Source organism: Geotrypetes seraphini, chromosome 1, assembly GCF_902459505.1.
Source record: "Geotrypetes seraphini chromosome 1, aGeoSer1.1, whole genome shotgun sequence".
Lineage (NCBI taxonomy): Eukaryota > Metazoa > Chordata > Amphibia > Gymnophiona > Dermophiidae > Geotrypetes > Geotrypetes seraphini.
The window spans coordinates 61507058-61526982 of record NC_047084.1 but is presented as its reverse complement, the minus strand read 5'-3'; the positions used below and the strand labels follow the sequence as shown (position 1 = coordinate 61526982).

The following is a 19925-nucleotide window of genomic DNA, read 5'->3' as shown; positions in this document are numbered from 1 at the left end:
CTGAAGACCTGGCTGACTAACTTTCAAACCGAACAACTCACTCCCTGCTCTCCTCGGCACGGCGGTTTCCCCAAAGGACATTGAAGAAAAGGTTGCCTCCCCCTGCCGCTCTGAAGACCTGGCCGGCTAACTTTCAACCCACGGCAGCAGCTGCTATTACCAACCACCCGCCCCAGCCCCGCTGTCGCACTCCCTCTCGCGAAAACTTCGCATGAGGGTTCCGGAGACTGCGGAAGCAGGAGAGGGAGGAGGAGGAAAGGAAGAGAAGAGAGACACAGACCCATCTTCCTCCTCTTCTGCACTGCCCCAGCGCTGCCATACCTGCTGCCTCACTGGGGGCCGCGACCTCGGTGGTCGAGGTAACCTGCTGTCACTGACGCCTACATTCATTGTCTGTGCGGTTGCGTTCTGCGCGAGGTGGTTTCCAAGTCTCAACATGATGGCCTGTGCTGAGCCCCTTATCAAATAAGCCTGTTTGGGGAAGGGAAATATTTTGCTTTAATTTCGGTGGTGTATGTGCTGGGGAATCAGTGAACTATCTTACATTACTTTAGGTAAAGAGGGGGGTTGTTGGGAAGGGGGGAAGGGAACAATCTTGCTTCCATTTGGTGAGAGGGGTGTGATTTGTTGGGGATAGGAAACAATCTTGCTTTGATTTGGGGGGGAGGGTTTTAATTGATTGAGAACAATAAACTATCTTGGTTTTCTTTGGGGGGAGGGGTGTGATTGGGAGAAAGGCTACTGCTGGACAGGGGACATGGGAGGTAAAAGGAAGGGAGAAGATAAAGAAAGAAAGACTGATAGACAGCCAGGGAGAGAGACAGTAAGACGGGGGTGGGGGGGGGCAGGGAAGAGACAGAAAGACACACAGGGAACAGAGACAGAAAGAAAGAAAGGGGGCCAGGGAAAGAGACAGTAAGACAGGGGGCCACAGAAGAGACAGAGACACACAGGGGGACAGAGACAGAAAGAAAGGGGGGCAGGGAGAGAGATAAAAAAACATAAAGAAAGAAAGAAACGCCTCAGCGACCCATTGTGCTAAAAGTCTAGACATCTATTCTAGCACCCGTTAATGTAACGGGCTTAAAAACTAGTCATATTATAAAAGGCAATTTGCCCACTTAAGTGAAGCGGGAGAGTACTCCATAGATCCAGTTGACATATTGTATCGGACAGAAGTCTCAAAATATTAAATATATATAGCCTACGAGAGTCCGACAGTAACTGTAACCCCAAGGTAAATTACTCAGGGGGAATAATCCTGGCCAAGACTATAGTTGATGCCAAAGATGCCATTGTAATTAATTTAAATCCTGAAAAGTCTCCATATTCTCTCATGCTGTCTAAGAGTGCCAACAATGAAGAAACTGGATGCACAAAAACTGCAAACACAGACATTTTAAATTCACCATTACCCTCCCTAATGCTCCTGATTTCTGGGTTCCAACTAACCTTCCTTATCAGGGGGGTCCAAGGTGAGAACAAATAAGAGGAGACAAGAGGCATCCTTGCCTAGTCCCCCTTGCAATCTCAAAAGGTTCCGTAAGATGGCCATTCAACCACAACCAAGTTTGGGGCTGATCATAAAGCATTCCGATAGCGGCTCCCATGCACCCCCCTTATTCCATATTTCTCCAATATCGCATGCAGAAATACCCAACGTACTCAATCAAAAGCTTTTTCAGCATCAAAGCTGATCAACAAAGATGGGGTGGTGGTGGAATGAACCACCGTCAAAGATGCCAGGATTGTTCTAATATTAACTGCCTTGTGGCCCCGAACAAAACCCACCTGAGGGGACGCCAAAAAATCTGGTAAAACGCAGGCCAAACGATTGGCTAAGATCAAGGCCAAAAGTTTAGTTTGATAACAAAGCAGCGAGATGGCCCTGTAAGGCTCCAGGAGGGCCAGATCTTTCTCCGGCTTGGGCAAGACCATCATATGAACTTGGCAGAGATTGCTTATCAATAATGTCATTAAACATCTCTGTAATAATAGGTAATATGCTCTTCCCCATCAATCTATAAAATTCAGTCCACATCTATCCAGGCCTGAAGCCTCTCCGTTTACTCCACTGAATAGCCCATGCAACTTCATCGTACTCAATATGTGCATTCAATGCATGCGACTGCTCCAAAGGGAGATCCAGACTGTCCAAATACATCTCTGGTGCCAAGGTATTATCGTACTCCCCGGAATAAAGAGATTCAAAGAGTCTAAACTCCCGTGAGATTTGTGTATCATTATGAAGGAGCCATCCACTCCCATCCCAGTCAGCACTCTTCTCAAACCCCTCCCCCTAGTCACCATATGGGCCAACCGCCCCCCCTCCCCCCAATATTTCCTCCCATGGCAATACAGTTGGAACTAATAGTACAAGATGATATGCTGATGATATGCTGAACCACAGGAATATACCTAAGCAGACCCCAAATTCTAAGGTGGGAGAGATGGGCCTGCACTTAGTAGCAAACAAGAATACCGCTTGTGGGTCCTTAGTACTATGTCCATCCTGTATATTTGGTGAAAGGATGAAGGGTGAACCAGGTCACTGATCTACAAATCTCTTCAGGAGGAACTGTCCTTGCTTCCAACCAAGAGTAGGCCTCTCTTGTCAAATGTATATCCCATCACGTGCGAGGGATTCTCCCTCACTAATGCTATTATACCATGGACAGCAGAGGGCGCTAGTTCATTGAGGTGGCAGCAGGTGATGCTAACCTGTTAGAACAGGTTTTGCCTGAGACAGAGGGATGGGACTCAGGAGGGAGGCGTATATATGTTCCATAGTGGAGTCTGAGGACAGAGGTCCCCCTGGGAGAGGTGCCCCAGTGAGAGCAGAGGCCCATAAGGTTTCTAGGAGAGAGCCCGAGGTAGATGCCCTGGAAGGAGGAAAGTAGCCCTGGAGCTTAGGTTTCCCTTGCTTGGGTGAATGGAAGTCAATAGAAGTCAGCTAAGGTAGGGCAAGCTGTACTTTGGATAAAAGAATACCGTTTAAGAGGTCTAGAGGGAGCCTTGTGGTTATGAAACCTACAAGAAGTTATTCAAAACTCAGCTGTTAGATTGATCTTCGGTTTGAAAAAAATGGGAAAATATAAGTCCCTATTATCAAAAATTACACTGGTTGCCCCTGGAAGCAAGAGTTCTGTTCAAATTCTCTTGTCTTTGTTTTAAATCAATATTTGGGTTTCCCCTATGTCTCTCATCTTGAACTGTTCTAACAGGCCTACTCGTAGAATTCATATGTCCACTTATCCTACAATAAAGACCTGTCGATATAAAATATTCTTGGATAGAACTCTTGCTTTCCAGGCAGGTAAATTAAATGAATGGTTGTGTAATATCATTATGCATTCCTCATCCTACTTCAGTTTTAGAAAATTAGTAAAAACAAAATTATTTAATCAATTTGTAAGTTAAAGTTTTATTGTTTTTACTTTCACATTGTATGTACGTACTGATGATTTTATACTGTGTTTTATTCCCCGATTGTTCAGCACTTTTTGTTGTAAACCGCCTCGAACAATTATGGCTTTGGCAGTATATAAGAATAGAATCATTATTAATTATTATTATATTGAGAGTCTGGAAAGTCTGCATGGAGTCAGATATGTGTTGGAGAATCTTGCTAGTAGATATGTTTTGAAAGTTTGAGGACTGTGGAAAGTTTGCCTCTCAACTTAAGATACACTGTTCTTTATTTATGTGCCAGAGAAGTGATAAGCCTCACTATTTGGTTAATAAAGGTTTTATTGCACTTTATATCATTTGTCTGACTGTGGTTTATGAAGACCTTGATGCCACACTGCTCACGCACACTATCAAGCACCTTCAATGAGATTGGTGGTTGTTTGCTACAACCGATGGATGAACAAGGTGTAGCTCTACGAGTCCAACTAGAGATGGGGCCTTAGATGCTAGTTTGCCTCGTCTCGCTTGATTGGGTAACATGAAAAGAAGACCTGAGAGACAAAATTCATTGGTCATTTCCAGGTAATGCAATAGCATTCTTCAGACATCCAAAACCTTTAAGGCCTTGTCTGTCTTCTTGGATCCTGTGGGGTGAAATGCTAGTAACCTAACCTCTTGGTTAACATTAAACACCAAGATGACCTTTGTTAGGAAGGAGGGAGCCATAGTAACATAGTAAATGACGGCAGATAAAGACCCAAATGGTCCATCCAGTCTACTCTCTAATTTAATGATTTAATTTAAAAAATTGTTCTTTATCTTAGATATTTCTGGGCCAGAATCCCAAAGCTCTGCCTGGTACTGTGCATCTACTGGAGTTTCCATCAAAGCTCACTCATCTAAACCATCCCAGCCCAACCTCAACTGAATGGCCATATATGGGACACAGACCGTGCAAATCTGCCCAGTACTGGCCTTAGTTCTTCAATATATACCATAATTTTCTGATTAAAGATCATGTGTTCATCCCATGCTTTTTTAAACTCTGTCACTGTTTTCCTCTCCACCATCTCCCTCGGAAGCACATTCCAGGCAATCAACCACCCTCTCCGTAAAGAAAAATTTCCTAGCTTTACTCTTTAGTCTACCACCCCTCAACCTCAGATTATGCCCTCTTGTTTTACCATTTTCCTTTCTCTGGAAAAGATTTTGTTCTATGTTAATACCCTTTCAAGTATCTGAATGTCTGAATCATATCTCCCCGTCCTTCCTTTCCTTTAAGGTATACCTATTCAGGGCTTCCAGTTTCTCCTCATATGTCTTTTGGCACAAACCTAACATTTTCATCACCTTTCTATGGACTGCTTCAAGTCATCTTATGTCCTTTGCCAGATAAGGTCTCCAAAATTGAACACAATACTCCAAGTGGGGCCTCACCATCGACCTGTACATGTGGATAAAGGGGAGCCGGTTGATATAGTGTATCTAGATTTCCAGAAAGCTTTTGATAAAGTTCCTCACGAGAGGCTCCTGAGAAAATTATAATGGCATGGGATAGGTGCCAAAGTTCAGTTGTGGATTAGGAATTGGTTAGCAGATGGAAATCAGAGGGTAGGGTTAAATGGTCATTTTTCTCAATGGAGGAGAGTAAACAGTGGGGTGCCACAGGGGTCTTTACTGGGACCAGTGCTATTTAACTTATTTATAAATGATCTGGAAATTGGGACGACAAGTGAGGTGATTAAATTTGCAGATGACACTAAACTGTTAAGTTGTTAAAACGCATGCGGATTGTAAAGAATTGAAGGCAGACCTTATGAAATTGGAAGAAAATGGCAGATGAAATTTAATCTGTACAAATGCAAAGTGATGCACATTGGGAAGAATAGCCTGAATCACAGTTACCGGATGCTAGGGTCCACCTTGGGGATTAGTGCCCAAGAAAAGGATCTGGGTGTGATCATATACAATACGATGAAACCTTCCGCCCAATGTGCAGCAGCAGCCAAAAAAGCAAACAGGACGCTGGGAATTATTTTTTTTAAAAAGGGATGGTTAACAAGACTAAGAATGTTATAATGCCCCTGTATCGCTCCATGGTGCGAACTCATCTGGAGTAATGTGTTCAATTCTGGTCTTCTTACCTCAAGAAAGATATAGTGGTGCTAGAAAAGGCTCAAAGAAGAGCAACCAAATGGTAAGGGGGATGGAACTCCTCTCATATGAAGAAAGACTAAAACAGTTAGGGCTCTTCAGCTTGGAAAAGAGATGGCTGAGGGGAGATATGATTGAAGTCTACAAAATCCTGAGTGGAGCAAAACGGGTACAAGTGGATCGATTTTTCACTCCGTCAAAAATGACAAAGACTTGGGGACACTCTATGCAGTTACAGGGAAATAAACTTTTAAAACCAATTGGAGGAAATTTTTCTTCACTCAGAGAATAGTTAAGCTCTGGAACGCTTTGCCAGAGGATGGAAAGAGGTAAGAGCAGATAGCGTAGCTGGTTATAAGAAAGGTTTGGACAATTTCCTGGAAGAAAAGTCCATAGATTGCTTGCCCTGGATCAGTGTAACAAAACGAGTCTCCCTAGCCCCAAGAAGGAAAACTGTGTGCAGGGGAAGAGACTGCCTGCGCAAGCAATCGGAGTACAAAAGTACTCAATTAAAGTAAATGAATAATTTATAAGGAGAGCCCTCAGTCGCACAACCAACCTCCGACCTCAGGAGGAAACAGCTGCCACTGGTTTGCACCTAGAAGGTGTCAACTGTGAAACATCCTAGGGCTCTCCTGTGAATTTTAGTGCTAAATAACTCAAAAGTGCTGTTTGTGCAAACAAATCAAAAGTGCACTGCGAGCAGTCTCTTCCCTTGAACCAGGGGGGCAAAAGAACCAAGTGTCCAAATTCAATCTATTGAAGCCACAGGAAGATACTTAGCTTCTCTGGTGAGCAGTCAGAAAGTCGCCAAACGTCCAACGGAACTCCGTTTCGAGGGAGCACTCCCCCTTCCTCAGGAACGACTGACGCTTAAGCAGGAGCCTAAAAATCAAAGGCAAGAGCAGATTGGCAATAGTAGAAAATGGCGCTTGAACCAGAACAGACGCCTCTGATTTAAACCTGCAGACCAGGGGGTGTGTTCATATCAAATCACATGACCCGACCAGGTGCAGATTGAAAGAGGGTGATGAACGAACTACTAATGATATACTATTGATCACGGAGAATATGTCATAAAAAAGGAAAAAGAAAGAGAAAAAGAACTGTCAATCAAAACATGTGATGCCATTCGATGAAGTCATTATGTCCTGTGGGAATCAATGATTGAAGTTCGTAAATCCAGTATTGTTCCCTCCTTTGCAAATGGGTGAGTTTGTCACCTTGGTAATCTGTATAGACCTGTTCAATAACCACCCACCTCAGGTCATGAAACGCGTGTTCAAATTGTGTACAGTGAGGTACCATAGGGGAAGTCATGGATCTGGTGTTAATCCGACTGCGGTGTTCTATCAAGCGAGTTCTAATAGCCCTTTGGGTACATCCCACATATATCATCTCACATGGGCATATAATAATATATATAACCCACTTAGATGTACACGTGGTGTTTGATCTGTGGACGTACTGTTTATGGGTTCTTGGGTGCTCCCACATGGTACCTGTAATAGTAATGGAGCATATATCACAATTGTTCCCACACTTATCATGTTGACCCCCCGAACGGCCATGAGTACGTTCAGAGATGTATTTGGAGTGAACTACGCGATCAGCAATGTTCCTGGGACGTGAATAGGCTATGCATGGAAGATCCTGGAAATCAGGGTGAAGCTGGAGAATGTGCCAATGGGACCTGATGCTCCGGGCCACCTCATGTGCTTGATCAGAGAACGTTAGCACGCAAATGGTCTTGGCATCCACACTTTGGGGGGCCTGAGAAAGTATCAGGGACCTATTAGCAAACAAAGCCCTGTTGTAAGCTTGAGATAAAACTTTGTGAGGATACCCCCGTTCCCTGAATCGAGCATACAGTATTCGAGCTTGCCTGCGGAACTCATCCACGTCAGTACAAAGTCTACGTACGCGTAGAAATTGACTGATGGGCACTGACTGCTTGAGTTTGATGGAGTGACAGCTGGTATAGTCCAAATAATTATTCACTTCCACAGATTTTCTATACAGAGTGGTGACAAGAATGTTGTTATTCTTCTGAACCCAAACGTCCAAAAAAGCAATTTTTTGATTATCGAAAGACATGGTAAATCTCAGATTGGGGTCTAAGGTGTTAAGCCAGTCCAAGAAATAAGCAAGCAATTCAGTAGGACCCGTCCAGACGCAAAACACGTCATCAATGAATCTGAGCCATGTTTTAATATATCGCTGCCATACTGCTGGGTATAAAAATTGTTCTTCGAACGCGGACACATAGAGATTTGCAATGCTGGGGGCCGCTGCAGTGCCCATTGCTACTCCATGAGTCTGGAGAAAAAACGTATCATCAAATTGGAAGTAATTCCGGTAGAGGACCAACTCAGCCAATTGGATAAGCAAGTCTGCCCTGATTCTTTCGTGTTGGACCTCCTGCATGAACAGTCTAGATATTAAATCAAAGGCCGCGGATTGTGGAATATTGGAGTACAGGGACTCCAAATCAAAAGTCACCAGAACATCCGTGTCACCACCAGAACATTCTAGTCACCACTCTGTATAGAAAATCTGTGGAAGTGAATAATTATTTGGACTATACCAGCTGTCACTCCATCAAACTCAAGCAGTCAGTGCCCATCAGTCAATTTCTACGCGTACGTAGACTTTGTACTGACGTGGACGAGTTCCGCAGGCAAGCTCGAATACTGTATGCTCGATTCAGGGAACGGGGGTATCCTCACAAAGTTTTATCTCAAGCTTACAACAGGGCTTTGTTTGCTAATAGGTCCCTGTTACTTTCTCAGGCCCCCCAAAGTGTGGATGCCAAGACCATTTGCGTGTTAACGTTCTCTGATCAAGCACATGAGGTGGCCCGGAGCATCAGGTCCCATTGGCACATTCTCCAGCTTCACCCTGATTTCCAGGATCTTCCATGCATAGCCTATTCACGTCCCAGGAACATTGCTGATCGCGTAGTTCACTCCAAATACATCTCTGAACGTACTCATGGCCGTTCGGGGGGGTCAACATGATAAGTGTGGGAACAATTGTGATATATGCTCCATTACTATTACAGGTACCATGTGGGAGCACCCAAGAACCCATAAACAGTACGTCCACAGATCAAACACCACGTGTACATCTAAGTGGGTTATATATATTATTATATGCCCATGTGAGATGATATATGTGGGACGTACCCAAAGGGCTATTAGAACTCGCTTGATAGAACACCGCAGTCGGATTAACACCAGATCCATGACTTCCCCTAAGGTACCTCACTGTACACAATTTGAACACGCGTTTCATGACCTGAGGTGGGTGGTTATTAAACAGGTCTATACAGATTACCAAGGTGACAAACTCACCCATTTGCAAAGGAGGGAACAATACTGGATTTACGAACTTCAATCATTGATTCCCACAGGACATAATGACTTCATCGAATGGCATCACATGTTTTGATTGACAGTTCTTTTTCTCTTTCTTTTTCCTTTTTTATGACATATTCTCCGTGATCAATAGCATATCATTAGTAGTTCGTTCATCACCCTCTTTCAATCTGCACCTGGTCGGGTCATGTGATTTGATATGAACACACCCCCTGGTCTGCAGGTTTAAATCAGAGGCGTCTGTTCTGGTTCAAGCGCCATTTTCTACTATTGCCAATCTGCTCTTGCCTTTGATTTTTAGGCTCCTGCTTAAGCGTCAGTCGTTCCTGAGGAAGGGGGAGTGCTCCCACGAAACGGAGTCCCGTTGGACGTTTGGCGACTTTCTGACTGCTCACCAGAGAAGCTAAGTATCTTCCTGTGGCTTCAATAGATTGAATTTGGACACTTGGTTCTTTTGCCCCCCTGGTTCAAGGGAAGAGACTGCTCGCAGTGCACTTTTGATTTGTTTGCACAAACAGCACTTTTGAGTTATTTAGCACTAAAATTCACAGGAGAGCCCTAGGATGTTTCACAGTTGACACCTTCTAGGTGCAAACCAGTGGCAGCCGTTTCCTCCTGAGGTCGGAGGTTGGTTGTGCGACTGAGGGCTCTCCTTATAAATTATTCATTTACTTTAATTGAGTACTTTTGTACTCCGATTGCTTGCGCAGGCAGTCTCTTCCCCTGCACACAGTTTTCCTTCTTGGGGCTAGGGAGACTCGTTTTGTTACAGTTTTGTTTAGCTCCCTATTTTTTCGGGTTTGTTTTTGATGCTCTGGATCAGTAGCATAGAATATTGCTACTCTTTGGGTTCTGGCCAGGTACTAGTGACCTGGATTGGCCACTGTGAGAACAGGCTACTGGGCTTGATGGACAATTGGTCTGACCCAGTAAGGCTATTCTTATGTTCTTATGTACCGGGGCACCAACACCTTCTTTCTTCTACTGGTTACTTCACTTTCTATATAGCCTAGCATCCTTCTGGCAACAACCACCGCCTGTGTCACACTGTTTCTTTGTCTTTAGATCTTCGGACACTATCACCCCAAGGTCCCTCTCCCCATCCGTGCATAGCAGCCTCTCACCTCCCAGCATATACGGCTCATCCTTTCTAATCCCCAAATGCATTACTCTGCACTTCTTTGCACTGAATTCTAGTTGCCAGATATTAGACCATTCCTCTAACTTTTGTAGATCCTTTTACATGTTTTCCACTCCCTCCTTGAGTCTACTCTGTTACAAATCTTGGTATCATCCGCAAAGAGGCAAACCTTTTCTTCTAACACTTCAGCAATGTCACTCACAAACATATTGAACAGCACCGTTCCTTGAAGGACTCCACTACCCCCCTTTCCTTCCTCCAAGCAAATTCCATTAACCACCACTCTCTGGCAACTCTCCATCAACCAGTTTCTAATCCAATTCACCACTTTGGGTCCTAACTTCAGATCATCAAATTAAATCTACATAATATAAATGTGCATGAGTCAAGTCTCTCATTTGAAAGAAAACTGCAATGAGAGGGCATAGGATGAAGTTAAGAAGAGATAAGCTCCGGAGTAATCCGAGGAAATATTTTTTTTTACAGAAAGGGTGATAGATGCGTGGAACAGTCTCCCGAAAGAGGTGGTGGAAACAGAGACTAAGTCTGAATTCAAGAAAGCCTGGGATTGACACGTGGGATCTCTCAGAGAAAGAGAGAAAGAGATAATGGTTATTGTGGATGGGCAGACTGGATGAGCCATTTATTTGCCGTCATGTTTCTATGATGAAGACCACATACCTCACCCAAATCCAGATACTGTGCTGACTAGTCTCAGCAAGGGGAAAATAGAAACAGTGTCAAGATAGTATAGGCATAATATATGTATGACAACTAATGCAGTCCAAATCAGATGTAGCTGGATGAGAAGGCTATTGCACATGGACCTCCAGCATCAGTTAGCAGCTTGAAAGAAGGCAATGCGCCCACCGGCTGTGCCAAAGTAGCTGGTCCGAAGTATATGCTCTCCATAAGAGCCTAATAAATCCCAGGGAAAATATACACACCCTGTGGACACTGCTGGGTCCCGCTGAGGCATCCACACAGCACCAAAGGAATCCCCAGACTTGGTACGCAGACGTTTGGCACCAGTGTCCAGGATGGCTCCTGGGCAAGACATTTTGCCCACATTACAGACCCAGGCCAGCTCCCCAGCCCTGGAGGACCTGGAGGAGGCGAAGCCCAAAGCTCTAGCCCCCCTCCCCCAGTGTGCTGCGGCACACAGTACACAGATGCTGTTCTGGTGCCAATCCAGTGCAATCCATATATGTAGTCAACAGAGTAGGGGCTGAGGAATCCATCCCAATCAATTTTTAACAAAAACAATGGGTATTGAGGCAGAAATCAAGCCAAGATGGCCGCTGCCAGCGAATTCACACCAAAACGGTAAAAATAAATAGAAGACTTCTGCACAAATTGTTTGCAGAAATTGAAACTGCAGGGAGCTCTAACTTTCTAAGGTCAGAGGAGCACATGCTCAGAAGTGTTTGGATTTCTGCAACTCCCAGATTACGGGAAAGGATTGAGCTAAGAGCAGTGTTCTTCAACCGCCGGTCCGTGGACCGGTGTCGGTCCACAGAAATTTTCTGCCGGTCCACAGGGCCGGCACGTCCATCGACCAGAAGACAATGTTCTTGCTGCTGGTCCATGGTGCAATCAACGCGGCGTCTTCAGGCCAGCTCCCTGAATACTGCAGTGCACAAAGCCGTGAGAAAAGGCTCCTATGCACGGCCTGCGCCTGAACCGGAAGCCTTCTCTCCGACGTCCCAGGCCAGAAGGCAAGGCACAGCATGGAGAGAGAGACAACGTAGGGGGGAATGCTTTTATTTTTTTTAGCGATTGATTTGCATCTGCTGTCTGTTCAGGAAGAAAAGCATTTGTTTCTTTCCCTCTGGGGTTGTACTGCTTGCAGTCTTGCATCTTAGGATTTGTTTGTAAATATTAGTACTTTTAATTTTTGATCTTGCATTTGCATGGGGTTATCTGTTTTCTGGTAGGAATGAATGTTGAAAGCATACAGTGTGCTTTGTGTATTTTAATTTTGTGGTTAACCATTATATGTTAATACAATTATATTGTGTATGTGTACATATGAAAATGAATGGGGAAAATGGTGTTATAATTAGCATTATTATGGGGCAGAGTCTGGAATGGAGATTGGGTGAAGATTGAGCATGACTTAGCCCAGTGTTCTTCAACTGCCAGTCCTTGGACTGATGCCGGTCCACAAAATAATTATTTTATTTCCACCGGTCCATAGGTGCAAAAAGTTGAAGAACACTGTCCTATAGAATCTGGAAGGACGGAAGAGAATCCTAACTAAACATATAACAGTAACACTAATTTGTGTGATTCAAAACAGCAAGAACCTTACCTAAGAATAGGCAATGCTGAAGCCTAGAACCTATGAATATTACTCTGAGCCCTAGAACAAATAGGGCTGCTATGGAACTCTATACAGACTACATGCAAAAGAATACCACATCTCAGTCACATGCAAAACGCAGCCATGTAAGAGACGTCTTTGTGGATCCAATTGGTGCTATGCACCCACAATATTGAGAAAGCTCCTTCACTGTGTCCAGAGAGGGATGGATTATTTGTATTGTCTGGCTGGCATCCTTAAATATTTTCAAACATTACCATTTATAAACAAATAGATCCTCAAACACATATCACAAATTAGAATATGAAAACAAAAATTGAACTTGGAGCCTCAAGAAGTCAAATTCAGCATGTACTACAACACTGGAGAAAACCAAAAATGCATTTCCTCTTAGAAATATAAAATATGACAAAAAGATAAAAATTATGTGGACCATCCAGTCTGCCCATCCATACAATCCACTCTCTTTCTTCCCCTAAGAGATCCCACACACCTACCCCATGCTTACTTAAATTCAAATACAGTCCTTAGCTCCACCACCTCCACATCTTGTACCGAATACAATTGTATTGTACCGAATACAATATAAAAAGAGCTGCAATGCACATTTACCAAATCCAACATATTTAACTCCCATTTCTGGTATAGAGGTTGTGGGCAGCAAAGAGCAATGTAAGCACACTGCTCGCAGTGGATCCCACAGCCTTCTCTCTGATGCAATTCCTGTTTCCACCTATGCAGAAACAAAAAATGCATCAGAGAGAAGGTTTTGCAGTCAGCATCGAGTAACATGCATGTTATCACTGTTGCTAGCAAGTTATAGAATAAGTGTTTTAAAGGTATATTGGGGGGGGGGGTTTGGCACTGAGAAATTAGAGAGATGCCAATCTCTGGCTGGAAAGGTAAAAGGGTGGAGAGAAGTCAGACCATGGGAGAAAATCGGCTGAGATGAACATGGGAGGGTGCAATATGGCATCACTTCCTGAGTGTAAGAGCTGTTGGCACATTGATCCACCCTGTTCTGGCACAAATTAAGCCCTGGTAATGGTTGAGAATAAATTTATATAGTATATTGTCATATGCCACTCATATGTCAAAGACTACTTTGAATAAATAATATCTTTCAAACTCCTCTGATTTTTAAACCAATTTTAATGACGCTGAAACCGTGGATTGAAGACAAAGTTTTATTTTATTTTTCTTTCCAGCTTATGATTTATCTTTAATCTTATCTATTGTTTTGCCTTTTGTCTTTGTTTTGTTCTATTTCTATCATTTAAATTTCTCCAGAATTCTACTGTTCAACGGCTCCCCCTTCTGCTTCTATTCCTTTCTCTCCTCTCTTCTACCTTCCAAAGTATTTAGATCAATGCTGTCTTGTTAAAATGTTTATTTTATTTTTATTTTTCCTCTAACTCTACTTTTCACTTTTCTATTACCCTCCAGGTACTTTAGTTAGATTGTGAGCCTTCGGGACAGTAAGGGAATTTTTCAAGTACCTTTCTTATTTCTAATCTTAATGTATATTTTCTGTAAACCGCTTAGAACCTAACGGATGTAGCGGTATATAAGAAATAAATTACATTACATTACATTACATCTTTCACATCTATATGAAATGCCTCAGTTTAACTCTGTCTACATTATGACTACTACAACCAATTCCATCCAGCCCATAAGGTCTTTGGAGCCAAAGCTGTAAAGTTTAAACCAGCCATTCTATAATACATCCTGTTTAAATTGGCCGTGTTATGCTCATGAATGTAAAAATGTTAATCCATAAAACCCTTTTATATTTTTGTCCACCTTTATTATTTATCTATATGTTTCAGCCTTTTGGTTACTTTTATATTTTATTAGGACCCCTGATGAAGATGTGTTAACTGAAACACAGACCGTGTCAGGTCCCCTGGTTTGTTATAAGGTGGTGACACTAACCACAACATAGATTTGTTTCAATAAACTTAACCTGCATCTTGTACTCTTGTCTGCAGTTTTTCTTTTGTTTGTTCTGATTGTTTTTCACTGCAGACCAGTTGGATTGTTTTTTATTTTCGTTAATCCATAAAACCCTGTCATTATTCTGCCTTCTAAGTACCAATATAAAAAAGTTAAATTTACTGGCAGCTCTCAGCTATTTAAGAAGAATTTATATATCATTTATATAAGAATAGCTATACTGGGTCAGATCAGTGGTTCATCTAGTCGAGCATCCCGTTTCCACAGTGGCCATTCCAGGTAACAAGTACCAAGCAAAAACCCAAATAGTAGCCGTATGCCATGCTAACCATCCCTAGACAAGCAGTGGTTTCCCCATGTCTGTCTCGATAGCAGATTATGGTCCCACTTTTCCTCCAGGAACTTGTCCAAACCTTTTTTAAAAACCAATTATATTAACCGCTATTACCACATCCTCTGGCAATGTGTTCCAGAGCTTAACTATTCTCTGATTGAAAAATCTCCCCTTATTGGTTTTAAAAGTATTTCCCTGTAACTTCAAGTGTCCCCTAGTCTTTCTAATTTTTGATAGAGTAAAAAAAAAAAAAAAAAAAAAAACAACCACACCCTGATTCACTTGTACTCATTGTACCCAAGATCAACATCTTCACCTGCTGAGAATTTTGTTTACAACTGATACATTACTATATGACATATAAGGTGTAAATCTTGAATTTTTGCAGAAATTATTTTAACAGCAACACAGAAGATAAATATCCTTTCATACCTACTCACAGTTCATCTTCCTGTTTGTAAAACCAATATACTGTACTCTTTTTTTTTTTTTTTAGAAACCACAATTTGGCCACAACAATTATGCCATACCAGATTTTGCAAATTAAAGTGTTTATTAACCGAGAAATAAAAATGGCACTCTTATCAGAAAGCATACCAACTTCAAAAGGAAAATAAAAACACTTCTTACCACCAACAAGTAGAGTTGCTTCATTCGGTATGTCTTTAACAGCTTCTGCAGGGTCAGAATAAAATTTGGACAGGCGATGGCTGCTAGTAGAAAAATAGCAGCCACAACTCTATAATAAAAAGTAAAATAATGTGTATATAATCTTACAATGCAGTCAGATACAGTAACAATATATCAGATAAATGACACAGGATAGCGGCTTGTACAAGATTAATAAAATATTAAAATCAATGGCGTTTTGTACATTTTACCCCCTCCCCTTTTTAAAAAACTGTAGAGCGTTTTTTTAGCGCCGGCCACAGGAGTAACAGCTCTAACACTCATAGGAATTCTATGAGCATCAGAACTGTTACCGCCACTGCTGGCACTGAAAAACACACTATGGCTTTGAAAAAGGGAGAGGGGTGTTAATAATGTTACTAAATACAAAGATTGGAGAATCACTGGTAAAGGATATACTACCTATCTGTGATCTGTTCCTAGTGGGCTCACAGTTTAAGGGGTGTATTTACTAAGCTGCAGTAAAACGTAGTCTTAGCGCACCCTTAAGTTGTTCTTTCCCACACAATAAGGCCATTTTCATAACAATAACATGGCCATTTTTCTATTATTTGGATTAATAGCTATGTGCTAATGTTGCCATTAGCACACGGACATAAAAAAAATAACTTGTAAATACTTACCTATACCTATTTTGTAGGCAGTAAGGGGTCACACTCTAATCCTGCATTAATCATTTAGCAGGTGGTAATGTAGACATGCTGATTGGCACAAAAATGCCCACTCTCTATCCCCAGACATACTCCCTCCACAAAAGAAATAAAAATATTTTTAGTGTATGCAGAACTCCTAAGTGTGCCACAGTAAGCATGCACTAGTGCAGTGGTCTCAAACTCGCGGCCCGGGGGCCACATGCAGCCCGCCAGGTACTATTTTGAGGCCCTCGGTATGTTTATCATAATCACAAAAGTAATATAAAACAGTCTCTTAATCATCTGTCTCTTTAGCCATAAATGACAATATTATTATTAAAACTTAACCAAAAGGAAAGATTTATAAACTATAAAGAGTTTTACCTCATGCAAAATTGTCATTTCTTTAATAAGACATTAACTATTTTTTCTGAGGCCCTCCAAGTACCTACAAATCCAAAATGTGGCCCTGCAAAGGGTTTGGGTTTGAGACCACTGCACCAGTGCTTATTGCAGCTACATTTTTATACCTAGGGCAATGAAGAGTTAAATGACTAGCCCAGCCCAGAATCAGAAGGCACCAACAGTAGGAATTGGAACCCAGTTCCCCAGAACTCACTGCACTAATCATTAGGCTACTCCTTAAAGCCATCTGGTACCCTTAAGATGGGGTGCTGAAAAGTTCTCAGCCCAACCAAGAGGAGAATAACTTGGATATATTACATTACATTACATTACATTAGTGATTTCTATTCCGCTTGTGCCTTGCGGTTCTAAGCGGATTACAAGTTAGAAGACTGGACATTTCCAGTAGCATTGCAGTACATATAATCAAGAATGCGTTAAGTTACAATTGTTGTTCTGGACTTTTCCAGGATAAATTGGTAGTAGATATTAGATAGTGATAGGTTGTTTAGACGAATAGAGATAATATTGTCCGGATTCTGCTGTTTAGACGAATAGAGATAATACTGTCCGGATTCGGGTGTTGCTGGTGGTGGTGTTAGGGTAGTCATGAGAGCATTTTCTAATACTTTTGTGAGGTTATGATGATGGGAAGTGTTTTTTGAAGAGATGAGTTTTGATTTCTTTTCGGAATGCTTTAATGTCTATTGATTTGGTCAGTAGATTGGTGATGGTAGTATCGATCTTTGCTGCCTGTGTCGCTAAAAGGCTGTCATATAGTTTCTTTCGTCGGGTTCCTTTGAGAGGGGGGTGAGTGAATAGGCTCTGAGTTCTCCTTAATCTGTGTGAGAGGTTACGGTGTAGTCTGTTGTTTAGGTAGCTGGGTGCTGTTCCATGTATTACTTTGTATAGTAGACAGTAGAATTTGAACTGGGATCTTGCTTTTATTGGTAGCCAGTGTGAATCTAGGTATGCTTTGGTGATGTGGTCATATTTGCCTAGTGAGTAGATGATTCTGAGGGCTGTGTTCTGAACTGTCTGTAATTGTTTTATCATGTAATTTGGGCATGATAGGTATAGGCTGTTACAGTAATCTACAATACTCAGTACTTCAATCAATGATCTGAAACAATGTCAAAAAACATTTCATTTCTGCAAATTGGCACTTAATGAAATAACACTCTTCTTAGCTACAGTGGCAAAATAACATTCAATTTAGGAAGTTGGTTGGTTGGGCTGAGAACTTTGTAACACCCCCTTGTCTATTACTAGACATCTACTAATAAGATGCATCTTGAATAATTACAAAAATACAAATCCTTCTTATATCAGGTCCTATATGTAGAAGACCATTCTAAACATGCATGAATCATGGCTGAACTGTATTTAGTATTAAAGCACACTACAGAGGCTCCAAGGTATACAAAAAAATAAAAAAAAAACGACATGTAAGCTCTCCAAACTTGCAAAATAACTACAGTCTGCAAATTCTAAGGATGTCTTAAATCAGTGTAGGAGTCTGAAGAAAACCCACAAGGCCCAGCATCTAAAAGTTAATTTAACATGTAAAGCTTATGATTATGGAATCCATTGAAGCAGCTCCAAAAAGACTAACTCCTTCAAATGAAATTTCTTTTAGACTTCTTAGGAAAACAGTTCTTAAAAGAGAGCGAAACTAAAGAACTCTTCTAGGGAAGTGGAAACTAATCAGCCTTGGTAACCGAAGCAGAATAAGGAACAAGCTCCTCAAACCAAGCGTAACTAACAGCCAAATTATTACTTTATCACTCCTCCTCCCTCTCTCTACAGATTTGGACACCCTCACGTTGGGTATAATTACTTCGGCAGCTCACTAGCCTCCACACCGTTTCTCAATTAGTCCATTCCTACCTGAATTTGAAGCTTCTACCTTTAAAGCCAAAATTTCTGATGATCTCAGCATATTTAAAAAAAAAAAAAAAGTTTCCAGAGCGTTGGCAGGCACAGGCAGGCCACTGTGCGCACGCAGTGTCCCTTATTCAAGGGCTTCTTCGCACACATGCCCTTCATATGCCAGAGCCAGATCCAGGTTTCCCGACTTCGAAATATGGCCGTAAATCATAAACTGCCCTGACAAACGAATGTGAGCCAGGGAGATGTATCTGGAAAAGCTGAGCAGTTTCTTCCTCTCTATTCCAGACTGCAATAGACATGAATGTAAATGTTAGGCTACAGTTAATGAAAAGGTCGTCTTGATCGGGGGACGCCTGTAAATCACCTCCTAACTTTTTATTTTATTTTTTTTTAATGTAGAGGTGATTTTTATCACAACTCTATTCCGGCCTATAGGCTACTTTAGCATTATGAATAGATATACTGTATTATGTTCCTTCAACTTACCTTGCTCTGAGCTTGTGACACCGAACTGACAGCGACAGTCCGGGCCCAATTAGCACAGGTTAAGGGGACGCTTCGTTTTAACGAGCCGAGGAGCGTACAGGCCGCCATCTTCGGTGCGCCGAGTGGGAAAAAAAAAAAATTGGCCGAGGGATGAGGATGAAGGAGCTGGTGCGCGGCTGTTGATGGGTGGGAGGTGGGCGCTGGTGCCAGGAGCCGCGCGCCGTTGGTTCGCCAGTTGCTCGTCGCCGCGACGCGTTTAACCCTTGCCAGTGCGCGGCGTCTCTTGGCCTGCCCGGGGGACGTGACTTGTCACTTCGGGGGCTCCAATGTCACCGAGAGGGAATAGAAACCGGCGGGAACGCGTCTCGCCGGGATTCGGTTTATTGCTAAACGTGAAAAAATCGTTATTTTTATAGTACACAGAATGCTTGTTATCAGGTGATTTACACGTTGAAAGCTACGTTGAAGTGGAAAGATATGTCTTTAGAGTTGAGCCGTTTAACAGAAGAGGGGGGGGGGGCTCGGCTACGGCGGCAGCAGGTTTCTGCAGTGATGGACAGCAGCCTGCCTTCTTTTTCCCCTCGAGTGCAGGGTACCATCTCGCAAGCCCACCACAAGCATTTGCTCCCCCCCCCCCCCCCTCCTTCTTTATATGCGCACAGCTCTGTCATCATCTTCGCTTTCAAGCTGAACTGGCGTGGCGCTTTAAGAAACGTCTCGGCTTCCCAGAAAAACCAAAATACACTGGTGAAATAACGCGGGCCAAATGAAACGGATTTCCGAGAATGTAATTCAGAAGATTCTCTGCAGGTGTTAAGTCTAGGGCTCGGCGAAGTATTTTCCGCAGAAAGAAATTTCTCGCTCTTGCGCCGTGGAATACGAAGGCCCTTGCCAATCCCGTCCACTTTCGTTTCCCCGAGGTTAAAGAGGAAATTAGTGTGTGTGTATAGTTAAATACATTCTGATTTAATAAAGGGGTGTTATATCACCCAGTTAAATTAGTCTAAGCTTGTGAATTGTGGAACAATGGTTTGAATATACAGTATATATATATATATATATATATCATTAATTTTATGTGTACAGTCTCAATACATTTCTACAACCAAAGTAA

General features: G+C 42.3%; 1 protein-coding gene across 1 annotated transcript in view; it reads right to left on the bottom strand.

Moving 5' to 3' along the window:
- OXCT1 (3-oxoacid CoA-transferase 1) overlaps window positions 1-19290 on the bottom strand; it is a 283735-nt gene extending 264445 nt beyond the window's left edge. Inside the window, exons 1-2 of the mRNA XM_033932237.1 lie at window positions 18812-19290; window positions 15336-15444 (exon numbers count right to left, since the gene is read on the bottom strand). Of these exons, the coding sequence (XP_033788128.1) occupies window positions 15336-15444; window positions 18812-18919 (217 nt within the window). The 5' untranslated portion in view covers window positions 18920-19290. The remainder of the gene's footprint in view (window positions 1-15335; window positions 15445-18811) is intronic.
- Between the last annotated feature and the right edge of the window lie 635 nt (window positions 19291-19925).